Source organism: Chaetodon auriga, chromosome 4, assembly GCF_051107435.1.
Source record: "Chaetodon auriga isolate fChaAug3 chromosome 4, fChaAug3.hap1, whole genome shotgun sequence".
In the NCBI taxonomy this organism is placed as follows: Eukaryota; Metazoa; Chordata; class Actinopteri; order Chaetodontiformes; family Chaetodontidae; genus Chaetodon; species Chaetodon auriga.
The window spans coordinates 5976186-5988672 of record NC_135077.1 but is presented as its reverse complement, the minus strand read 5'-3'; the positions used below and the strand labels follow the sequence as shown (position 1 = coordinate 5988672).

At 40.9% G+C, this 12487-nt stretch overlaps 1 protein-coding gene across 7 annotated transcripts in view; it reads left to right on the top strand.

The window, feature by feature from the left end:
• Nucleotides 1-1089: 1089 nt before the first annotated feature.
• The window catches only part of myh10 (myosin, heavy chain 10, non-muscle), a 54843-nt gene continuing 43445 nt past the window's right edge, over nt 1090-12487 (top strand). For all 7 annotated transcript variants that reach the window (XM_076729695.1, XM_076729693.1, XM_076729694.1 and 4 more), the window contains exons 1-3: nt 1090-1245; nt 4242-4620; nt 11145-11301. In XM_076729695.1, the coding sequence (XP_076585810.1) occupies nt 4276-4620; nt 11145-11301 (502 nt within the window). In that variant the 5' untranslated portion in view covers nt 1090-1245; nt 4242-4275. The remainder of the gene's footprint in view (nt 1246-4241; nt 4621-11144; nt 11302-12487) is intronic.

The window sequence follows — 12487 nt, the reverse complement described above, 5'->3', positions numbered from 1 at the left end:
AGATCAGACACGGTACAGGTCTGCTATGTCTTAACTACGCTCTTCAACATTTGTTACAAGACCCATATATTCGTAAAATACCTAACATGTTTGTTTTGTCGTTTACCTTTCCCAACTTACAATTTTATATCCCTCTCTCCTTTTGACTGCAGTTGTAGCATCCTGCTTTTGATGATCTCATGGTCTATTTTTATGATCTCACATTCGCATGGCTTATATTTGCATTTGCTGAAATTGTTTGCCATTTTTCTTTGTTTAGACAAATGCTCTCTCTCTCTCTCTCTCTCTCTCTCTCTCTCTCTCTCTCTCTCTCTCTCTCCCTCTCTTTCTCACACATCATATTTATATGTGTATATTATTTATATGTATACACACAAATATATACAAATATGTATGTATGTATGTATGTATGTATGTATGTATGTATGTATGTATGTATGTACAGTTTAATATTAATATATCAAATTATATAGAATATATTATTGTATTATTTGAAATGAAAGAAATGCTAAGACAAAAAAGACAGATAGGATAAGATAAGAGATTAGATAAACTAACACAAGATATTACTGATCGCCAGCGGCAAAATGAGATGTTACAGCATAAGAAACATAACGATACAAAAAGAATAAAAAGAGAGTTAAAGAACTCCACCATAAATCAGTATTAAATAAAACATATAAATCTATGTAAAAGAGGAGAGTGAACAGTACGTAGAAACACTACAAGAAATCGGAAAGTAGTACAATAAAATAAGGCGAGTATTGTCCATAATTCTAGGATTCAGTACTGTGATCATATGTGTTTGTATGAAACTATACAAATATGCTCCCGTCATGAAAGGTTTTCTGTGATATCAGCGACAAACTGAATATCATACAATAATGTAAAGCCGCAGCAGCATCCACCGGTCTGCAGGTGTTGATGTCTTGGGCGGCAGCCGTCAACTATCAAAGTTTTGGGATGGAAATAATTGTGGACCAATCGCGGTTAGGCATCAGACTTTGAGAGCCAATCACATTCCAGATTCGTGTTGGGGGTGTTTCCGAAAAGAGTGCGGCGGTGCGGTGCATCCTCCCTGACCGGTGAGAGTTCGGTTGAGAGGGTGCTGGATGGTGGGGGAGTACCACTGATGAGAGAGCGGGCGAAAGAAGGGACTATTTTAGCACGCATTGGAGGATTATCACATTTATCCACTGGATTCTGATAAACACTTGGTGAGGGTGTCTTATTCTACGGTGTGCGGTAAGTTCAGCAGAAAAGCCGGGGCCGGTCTCTAATGGGGGTGTAACGTTAAGTGGTTAGCAACAGTAACCGTTAACGTTAGCTAGCGGATTATTGTGCCATGACTTTTCAATGATGGAGGACCATCAGCTTTGCTAATGTTAGCCGGCGCCGCAGAGCAAGCGTGCTATTTGTATTAGTCTAATATAGTCTTAAATGAATATTTTGTTGCACATGTCTGTTTTAGAAGTTGAATCTGTAGGAACTAGCGTGAAACGGTGTGGTCATTGTCCGCTTGCTTTTATCCCCACCCAGACGTCTTTGAGCCACCCACACCCATGATGGGATTTTGCCTTTGGAGGCTGCTCATATCATCCCGATAACTCATTTGCATAGAAATTCGACTATTTGGGGATGTTTCACCATCTTCTAATTGGTCAAAGTAACAGAAACGTTAGTGTACCCCCCTAGGTTGTGTTCAGTTGGTTTATCAGAGCTGTCGATTCCTTGCAGGCATCTTTTCGAGCGACCGTGGGATATGAAGCCCAGGACGCCAACTTTGAGCTAACGTTAGCAAGCTAATCTAGCCCATGCAGCTGTTTGGCCCAGCCAGAGTACATCGGTCCACGACGAGCCATTGGCACAGATATTTACAGTCTCTTGAACCTCATCGGTGTGGTGCGGTGTGGTACATATTCCGTTGGTATAGAGCTGAATGCGGGATGAAAGTTGCCGTTTTCTAGCTCAGTGAGGGGAGTGACACGGCGGCAGCAGCCACGCTGATCCCCCATCCTTTGACCTGACCCACATTCGTTTCTAACCAGCGCCTGATTTAAGCATGGGTCGTGATTGTTGGTGAGATATCTCTCAGCGTTCATCAGCTGATGTTGTCTTAGATTAATAAGGAGCAAACTGGAGTGGTGCTTTGTGTCACGGTTAACATTCAAACAGTCCGTGCGTCAGCTGTTGAGGGCATAAAGTGCCATGTTTTACAAAGTTGCTCTCTTCTGTCTATTTTAAGCTCCGTTTGTGGAAGTGTATGGTTTGTATTGTTGATGCTGTGATTATATCCTCTGTTGAATGATACAGTAAATATAAAACCACTCACTAGTCGTTTTGTGTTACATGCAGGGCTGCAGCTTTCTTCAAATTAGGGCTGCATTTACATTTATTGACTAATTATTTGTCCTGCAAAATCTTAGAATCTCACAATTTCCTAAAGCCCAATGCAACACTGTCAGATTGCTTGTTTTGTCCAATCAACAGATAAAACTTGAAAAATATTCAATGTACTATCAAATAAGATAAAGAAAACCAGTAAATCCCCACATCTGAGAGGCTTACATTAGGAAATTGGAATTTTTGCTTGTTGGAAAACTGATTCATTGACTAATTGTTTCAGCTGTAGTTTTATGATTTGGAAGGCCATTCCAAAGTTGTTTTTTTGGTTTATGGCTCAGAAAAAAAGAGATTCATGCCTTATTTTTCATTATGCAACACAGTCAGGGTTTCCCTCGACTGTTCAAGAGGCTCAAATGGTGAAGATCTTGTACATGTGGGTGGTTATGTACAGGGATGGAGGTGTAAAGGCTTGAAGCTCACACACCAGTTTGTGTGGGCAAAACAAAAGAAAAAAACAGCAAATAAATCCTACTGAAAGACAGAATACAAGTAATTCATAATGCATTTGTATTTGGCTTAAATTTCTCTCATTTGATCAGAAACAACTGTTGTGCTTTTCTCAAAAGAGTAATGTAACAGGTGCTCATGCTCAATCTGACACTATATGAAGATTATTGAGGAAGGTCTCCTGTGTAAATGCTGATTCAGACACTTGTTTTATGCTTTTTCTTCACACGATATATGCACACAGGGTATACACACTGGTACAGAGAGAGGGTTTTCAGAGGACCCACATTTTTCTACTAGTAGTGCATTAATCAAAGGTTAGTCCTCACAAATCCCCGCTGAGTTATGACCGGCAAGCAGCAACCACCATTGATGGGCTGTGATACTCATCACCTGAAATATACTTGTCATTTAAACCTGTCTCCTCAGTGAAACAAACAATAATACTCCAAAGTGTCACTAAGGCAAACATTAGAATTGATGAAAGCTTAACTTCTTTTGTCTGTAATTGTTATATGAAAGGTTTCAGTCTCTTAATACTTTTTTTTTTTTTTTTGAGCTAGGCATTTAGCTGCCATTAGAGACGCTGCATCATCCCTACAGCACTTAACCATCAGATTCAACATTCAGTTGTATTGATTGTAGCTTGAATCGATATTTTACCTGAAATGGTCAAAATAATAGTCACAGTGCTGAGCAATATGGCAATATATACTGTGATATGATATCAATTTCAACCCATTAACAAATGGGTAAAATTCCCAGAAGCTTTGTAATGTGTTATTAACTGATATTGTGATATAAAATCACATGTACAGTGACAGTGGATTACTACATTTTTGGCAGTCTCCCACTCATCTAGGGCTGAACCCCAATCAGTGGTTCAAATCAAAAGTCGTGAAGCCCCAAAGTTGAATGTTGTTTTGCAAATCAAATCACTGCTTTTTTTTTTTCTTTTTTTTGTCCTGTTCCAAAGTTACTGAACTACAAAAAAACGGCAATGGAAATACATAGGGGTAACTCATTCCTTTTAGCTGCACTGACACTTTGAGCTCTGTTGCTGCATGGTAGCGAAGTCAGCCAAACCACTTTTAGCTGCTTCAGTTTCAGCACCCTGATATTGAGCCTGCTGGTTCACTGTTGTCACTGTTGTGACACAGAATCATTGTTAATGTTATTAGTAACACGTCTGATTTTCCTATTATGGCATGTCAAAATATCTGCTGTGAAAAGGGCAATTTTAAGGATCTTCTACACAACAGTCCTCAGTCACAGTGGTGATGTCATCTGTGCTCTACAAAGTGAACGGTGTGACATTAGTCAGCTACATTCATTTTAAATGTAGCCTTTTTTTGGTATGATAAACATACTTTCTCTCCTCCCTATAGGTGACCTAGTGTGTGCTTCTGGTTTCCAGCAGCAATGTCACAGAGGAGTGGGCAGGAGGATCCGGAGCGGTACCTCTTTGTGGACCGTGCCGTGGTCTACAACCCAGCCGCTCAGGCTGACTGGACTGCCAAGAGGCTAGTATGGATCCCGTCAGAACGGCACGGCTTCGAGGCTGCAAGTGTTCGCGAAGAGCGTGGAGATGAGGTGGTGGTGGAGCTGGCTGAGAATGGGAAGAAGGCGGTGGTCAACAAGGATGATATCCAGAAGATGAACCCACCAAAGTTCAGCAAAGTAGAGGACATGGCTGAGCTCACCTGCCTGAACGAAGCATCAGTTCTTCACAACCTCAAAGACCGCTACTACTCTGGCCTCATATATGTAAGTATTTGAAATTTACTTGTAACAATTACTCATAAGAAGCAGCAATCATCGTCATCTTCCACTTTCAAGAAAACAAATGGTCAGTTTAATTGTAGTGATTTATCACTTTGACAACATAAGAGTTAATGTAAACAGTTCATTGAACTGTCCTTTGCTCCTCAACAAATGCTAACTTGGCGATATATATGTTTCTTCTTTGTCTGGCTTGAGTCACATTAAGTAAGCTCAGTGTAATGCCTTGGGAAGCCAAGTCAGTGGATAGTGGGCTGTAATGTAGTACATTTTACCGTGTTACTGACTTCTCCAGGATTCTTTTTTTTCTCATTAAACTAATCTGGTCTGTTCTAAGCAAAATGTCTGCTTATCCATAGCATTTCAAACTTGAGTGTCTGAATTCAAGAGATTAAGAAACACATTTCCTTCAATGAGCAAGCCATCATGTCCTACATAAGCTGTCGATTTCCCCTGTGATTATGACCCACTTAGTGACATGCATTCCTGGAATAGCCCAGGCACGGAGCTTGTGGGCCACCTGAGACGCCAGGGAGGAGGCAGGGGCCGAGGGCTTCACACTTGGAGGCCCGGTCAAAGAAAAGAGCTTGGCTGAACTAGATTTTCGTTGGGCAGAGTGTTAGAAGGATGGTTTGTTTCCTTATTCAGTTATATTGCTAGTTATAGTGATTAGGATATAGACAGACATGTCTCCACTCATTAAGAGATTTACATTAGATAATATCAGAAAAAAAGTGGTTATAGCTGGAATTGTCATTTACATCTTTCATGTACACAGTTTGAGAAATTAATTTCTGTTAGGTCAAGAGATTATGTCAGGTTTTAAGGGAAATGAGCTGCAGTCAAAAATATTTTTGTGGTTTTCTGCCTTGGCCATTGAAACTGAGCTTTGGAAGATTTATGGATGAAGTCATGACATTTGAAAGGTTAATGAAGACACTATGTATTCTCTGTGTTGATGATGCATGATTACATCACTGTCATCACCCAGTAGATGGTCTGCCAAACCACCAATTTAATGGCATTGTGACCCTCAGTGGAATAATTAAAGGGAAGAATGTATTCGCAAGTATTCTTACTCTGCAGGGACTCAAACCATCTATGATTATTTAATACTCTCCTTTGATGGTTTAGGTATTTTTTAATGGTTTTCTACTGTATTGTGGCTAAATATAACGTTTAACCATTTTTGGTTGTGATCAGGCAAAGTACAGCTACGTGGGCTCACTGTCTACTGATGGCTCCTTGCCAAGAGACTGCTTGGTCTATTTGTATCTCCCGAGAGCAAACGATTGCCATCATGTTAGAACAATGTTGACCTTACCACGATCATGACCTTTCAAGAATTTATGAAGGAAATTTGTAAGGTAAATCATTCAGATGATCTCTTTGTGGACCTGTGGACCAAAGTTAATAATTGGTTCCAGATTCTTATTCTGAATGTGCTGCAGCGAAACTCTCCCTTTTTCCTACACAAGCTACAACTGCGTAGTCATCAAGTTCACTTTTTATTTATTCAGCCCAAATGTGAAGAGCATTGTATTTTCTAGTATTTCCAGAGGACCTTTAAGGGAGGAAGAAGTGACCCCAGCCCCATCTCTGAGCTCAGGGAGGCCTTTGCTGAGTCACACTCTAACCAAACCGCCTTAACAGAGTTCTTTGGGTTCACTGATAAGCAACAGCTGTCTGCTCAAATAACTGAAAAAATTCAGCTTTTCTGACAGAAAACTAATGTTTAATTAACAAATACATGTCAGCCGTTGAATGATTTTTTTTTTTTTGATATTCTGCAGTCTTACAGGCACGCCATTCCGATCCAGTTTTTCAGGCTCAGTCAGTTTTTGTGCTGCTAAATTACCATATTTTTGATTTCTTCTCAAAGCCAAAGTCTGTAAGTGTGAAAGTAATGAACGACTCATAGTGACTCTAATGAACTTGTAGCAGTCCTGACTGCATGCTCTCCTGCTTTTGAGGATTTGTGTTTCTTTAAGTCAGACCAGCATAACATAGTGCTGACATAACCTCTCTGATGACTTCCATCTTCACAGCAGGCAGTTGATGTAGAGGTGATAATCCAAGAAAATCATCTAAGAAATGTGCAACTTGATATGACCTGAGACATGTTTCGGTCATTGAAATTTCAGTGGATATACGATGTCATGCTTGGCTCTCCTGTTAGCATGGTTGAGTGAATATGTTTCAGCCCAGTTGCTCAGAAGAAAGGAGGCTTGGATATAGTCATGATGTCACAGTGATATATTATTGAATGCAGAGCACCACTATATGCTCAGCCTATGTTGCGTTGGTGGTGCAGAGTGTACATGCTGATGAGGATGGCGGGGAGCTCCAGGCTGAGAGCTTTATGTGGATGCTTTATTGGCAGGCTGTGTCTCCATTCACAAAGCCTGCCTCTTTCTTGAGCATGAGTCTCTTTGTTCACAACGGAAACCTGAACACAGTATTACTTTTCTCTCCGATGTCTTTTATCATGAGAATAAACATCAGGCCTGTCGAAGAATTTTATTTTTTGTCCACATACATCAAGCTATGAGTCTTTATCTTCACTCAGCTGCTTCGCTGGCCTCCATTCAGATCTAGACCATGACCCTGCACAGCATTAGAAATCACCATTCATGGTAATTACAGCTCCATTTCACGCAGCCCTTACCTTGTTTCTGACTCTTTTGCCTGTTTTTTAGGTTTTCTCTGTCCTGTGTAGAATGCAGACTTTGGTAAAACCCCAACTCACTGACTCACGCAGCCTGGTTTCTGAGCAACATCACACTCCCCTGTTTGCACATTAGTGTGTGGAGTTATTTTGTCTAATGGAATCAGCTCCAGATGTCTCCAGCTCACAGATTATTTGCATCTAGTCTGTGAAATCACTTTTTGTTTCCTTTTTCTACACTTGTCACGTTTAGTCAGGCAGCATCCACTCCTCTTAGCTGTCAAAGCTGTTTGAATTTAGGTTAGCTCCCTCTCGTAAGCTGTAAGAAGCGCACAGTGATGACAGGTTCGTCCCTTTAATCAAGTACTGTTGAGATTAAGAGCACCTCAAGATTTAGAGTGAATACAGAGCTATGGGTCTGTCACTATTTGGAAAGTTGGGCAGTCGGGCACTACTGGAAATAATTCAGATGTGTTGTGTGAGGTGAATGCATTTCTTCATTTCTTCAGGAAATTGGAAACTGGGTACTTACATGGTTTTTAGGGTTTAAAAGACATGGTAAAGCCCACTTAGCCCAGTTATGTCAGAACAGAGGGCACTGATTCATGCAGTAGCAGAGACCCCAGAAAATGTTCCCCCTTTCCCATTGAGAGGGCCTGAGGCCCTGTTGCTAAGCACTGCTTGGTTCACAGACATTTATTTGGACATTTCCGGTGGGCTGGGAATCCTTTCAACTGTGTCAGAGTTCTCCTCATAGTTTCTCTGGGATGTGGGCTCAGGCCTGTGTCTACCGTCTCAAATCCATTGATCAGGTCAAAATAACTGGCATAATGTGGTTCACCTATTACCAGATTGTGCAAACTCTGCATTTTGAGAAAGGAGCTAACCACAACATGCTGGCTGGCTGGTGTCTTGTTATGCCTGGTTGTGTAGGTGTCCAGCTCCTTCCCCTTAGAGCCTCAGTAATCCCCCAAATACCCCCTGGGTTCCACCATCAAGGACAGCCAGCTGAGTCATCCCTCTCCCCACTGCCTGTGGCTCATGCTGGGTCAGGAGGACTGATCTGTCTGCCTGGCACTGAGCCCACAGTAGGGCTTATTATGATCAGGAAGGGGTTATTATGGCAAAGTTTCTATAGAGCATCCTGAACGGCATGAAGTTGATTCATACAGACAGTGACGGTTGGATGTGAATATTGGCCTCTGCAATCAGTGATACAGAATGATGTGTCTGCTGGTGATCCCAGACTGACAAATCTGTACGTCATGGCCAGGTTTTAGCACAGAGCTGTGTTTAAAGCATCTGTACATCTGCACATGGAAGAGGTGGAGAGGGGGCTTTTGGTGGCCATCTGGTGATATTAACCCCCCCCACCCCCCCCACTGCACTACATAAAGTCCCTCGAGTGCAACTCTTATCTATGCATATCTGAGAGGGTTACAATTTTAGCCCCATTGCCCACTGTAGCAGCTTTGGACTCCATTACTAGCAGCATTTGAATTTAATTTAAATCTTCATTTGAGTGAAGGTTTTGGTGATATGGAATAAATTAAATATCATCATAGTCATGACGTTGATATTCAGCTGTTTATACCACAGTATTCAAAATTACAGCTTTGTGCTTTTGTTTTACCACATGTTTTCGTGTGCTTTACTAGAACAAAATCCCAACTCCAAAAACCCAAACTGATCATTTTGGATTATTGACTAGCCCTGGTTGACTGTTTCTGGCAGTTACATCAAAATACATGGCATCAGATGACAGATATGTGTTGTGTATGTGTGAATGTGTGGTGTGAACCCCCAGCCAGGTGACAGAGGTCTTTCCCTGACAGACACACATGCACACACACACACACACACACACACACACACACACACACACACACGAATATCCCACTCAGCTTCCACAGCATGCTTGGGTCATGTCACCATTGTTCCAGTTCAACAACTGGGTTAGCGGGCCCTGGGCCCCTTGCCGCCTGCTGGCTGCCACAGAGGACACATCAAAAGAATATAGCTTTGCAGCCCAGCCAAGTGACATCAGAAAGGTGGAAAAGGAGGGAGGGATGCAGTGTAAAGGAGTAAAAAACACAAGGAGAAATGGAACAACTAATAGAGGATAATAAGGAAGAGAGAAGAGAATAAAGAGAAGTAAACTGTCGGAGAGAACCAATCAGCAGGAAGGAGAAAACGCCTGTGGACATAATCTTTTCATCTTAACTTAAGCATGATCCTGACTGAATAGATGGAATTAATCCACCCAAAAAGTTGTTATTGGCATGATATATCAAGACTTTTGATCCCAGCCATTGATGTGTCATTCAAAAAGCCTTAATCTGTCAGCGTCTACTGTATACTGTGTACCCCATGGAGTTTTGAGTTAATGGAGTATTCCAGCAGCAGCAGACATGATAGGGATTAACCCTGTCCTGGCCTGTCTGACCGCATGTCTGCCTGCATTATACATCTGATGGACTGATGTACTTTTGTGCGTTAAAATCACCATACACATCCCCTTCCATTAGATTTCTGCAGTCAGGAAAAACACTGTCTGGGTAAAATTACCACCACTTTAATGTGGAGAAAAGGAGGTTGAGAATTGCCACATATGATGAGGGTAAGTGATTGGAGCAAGATTTGTAAATACTGTAGGATACGTGGCAGTGTACCAGCAACCTGCGGCCGTGCAGTTTTTTGGCATGATCTGTGAATTTACGATCTGCACAACACAACAGGCCTCGTGCAAGAACCACTCGTACAAACAGATTTGTTGATAAGTGCCATGAAGTGTATGAGTGAAGTAAGAGAATTTATGACATCGACCAGTTTTGCCACATTTTCCCTTAGGTATGAACAACATTCACGAATGGTCCTGACTTGTCGTACATGTCATGTCCAGACTGTCTGCTTTTCACTGCAGGGCAAAAAAAAAACACTAATTTGACCTGAAATCATAATGCCTTAATCTGAAAGAATTGGAATTTAGATGTGATACAGAAATGAACAAAAATAAAATATTAACTAAACTGTATTAAACCAAATTGAATGCAGCATTTAGATTCTGCTCATGAGATAGCTATCATCATGTCTGCCAATTTAGTGAGAGATTTTTATTTACATATTTCTGCACAATAACTTCTGCAGTTCAGTAGCTATCAGAAAATTCTTTCATGGCAGCAGCTGACTCAGAGTCTTTTTGCAGGTCGCTGTCCAGAGTTGTCCTCTGTTGAACCCACAGTGTAACTTCATCTGTTGTAGACAATAATATTCTGTCCTCTAATATGTCCGTGACTGTCAGGTCCCGTTGACTGCCTCTGCTTTGCTTTAGAAAGAGCATGCTGTATTTTCTCCTCTAGTACGTCTAATCCTCTGATACTGACACTGAAACTGAACTGGCAGCCTTATAAGGCAATTTTAGTGGTGTTAAATATGCTAATGATTAAATCTTGGCAATGAGCGCCTCCTCATGAAAAGATGACATTCATCAGGTTGAAACGAGCGTTTTATGACAAGTTTGTGCAGTTAGGTGAGTTTTGCATAAACCAGAAAACAAAGCACGAAGATAACATTGATACTGTGATCCAGATGCACTGTGCTAACCACTGTATGACTAATAAGAGTTGTAGAATTGTATTTTAATGAGCTACAGGTAGCATCCAGAGCACCCACTATAATCTACATTCAGCAGCGGTCCTTTTAAATTCTTCATATGTCATTTTGTTCCAATGCCATTCAGTGTTCAGTTCATGTAACCAATAAATATAAGTGGTAAATTACTAAAAAATATGAATTTGTTTCACGAATTAACAGTCAACCATGTTTTCTTCTCTTTTCATAGACATACTCTGGTCTCTTCTGTGTGGTCATAAATCCCTACAAAAACCTGCCAATCTACTCAGACAACATCATTGAGATGTACAGGGGCAAAAAGAGGCACGAAATGCCCCCTCACATCTATGCCATCTCAGAGTCTGCATACAGATGCATGCTGCAAGGTAAGTCTGAGTGTTACTGCTGTATATGGTCACTTCTCACCAACCTCAGTCCACCACATAAAGTTACTTAAATCATCTTGTTTTTAGTGTTCAGAAATCTTCTTCTTCTTGATTGCCCCATCTTTGCTTGTGACAACTAAGGAGGATGCTCCTTTCATACCCAATCATGCTGCTATCATCTGTTACCAATGAACCCATTTACCTGTGGAATATTCCAAACAGGTGTTTTTGGAGCATTCCACAACTTTTCTAGGCATCTGTTGCCCCTGTCCCAACTTGTGTGAAAAGCACTGCTTGAATGAAAACTACCATTGCCCCTAAAAATTGTGATTAATGTTGCAATTGCAACGTCAAAATAATCTAACATCATTCAGCCCTAAGTCGTATTTTGGTGACGCTTTTCTGTTTTCCACATCAAAAATGAGGATTTTGCCAGTAATGTGAGGAATGCACAGGGGAAGTGGCCAAAATATGTTGAGAAAAACTAGACATATCACTATGGCATGAATTCATCTAATCGTTTGCAGTCTGAAAATATCAACTTAATATTCAGATTTTTAAAGTCAGTTCAGCCCTTCATACAGACCAAGTATTCATTTTGTTATTGTCAAGCATCTGTTTCTATTAATCCATACAAATATGACTAATGTCATCATATTTGCATGTCTTTCCTAGTTACTAATTTAGGTTGCGTCTTTTGGAGTTACAGTTTATTCAATTTTAATTCATTTAGCACCAAGAAATGTCAAAGTGATGTCTTCAAAGATCCTTGCCTGGTAGATGGCAAGCTTCCAGGCTCTATGAGCAGTGACTGACTGGGATCAGACCAGCGAGAACAGAGAGGGTGACCCCATTGTGCTCGACAATAGATCCTTTGTGTGACTGCGAAGGCCGACCAGTGGGGGTGGTGACAAACTGGACAGTCTCGTCAGCCTTTTAGGCTGTACTTTCCCCTTGTTGGTACACAGGAGGAAGTTTTGGTAGTGTCACCAAGTAGCTTGATGATACCTTTTGCCCTTGTGACACAAAAACTTAATTTTTTTTTACCAGATTTTTTTAGGCATGCTTGTACTTTATAAGCTTCAGTCTAAAGATGTTTGTCGTGATGTTGATTTTTATTGTCTGTTCACAGTTAATGATATATGAGCACAGAAACATTGTTTCAGTAGTAGCTGTGGCTGTTGTG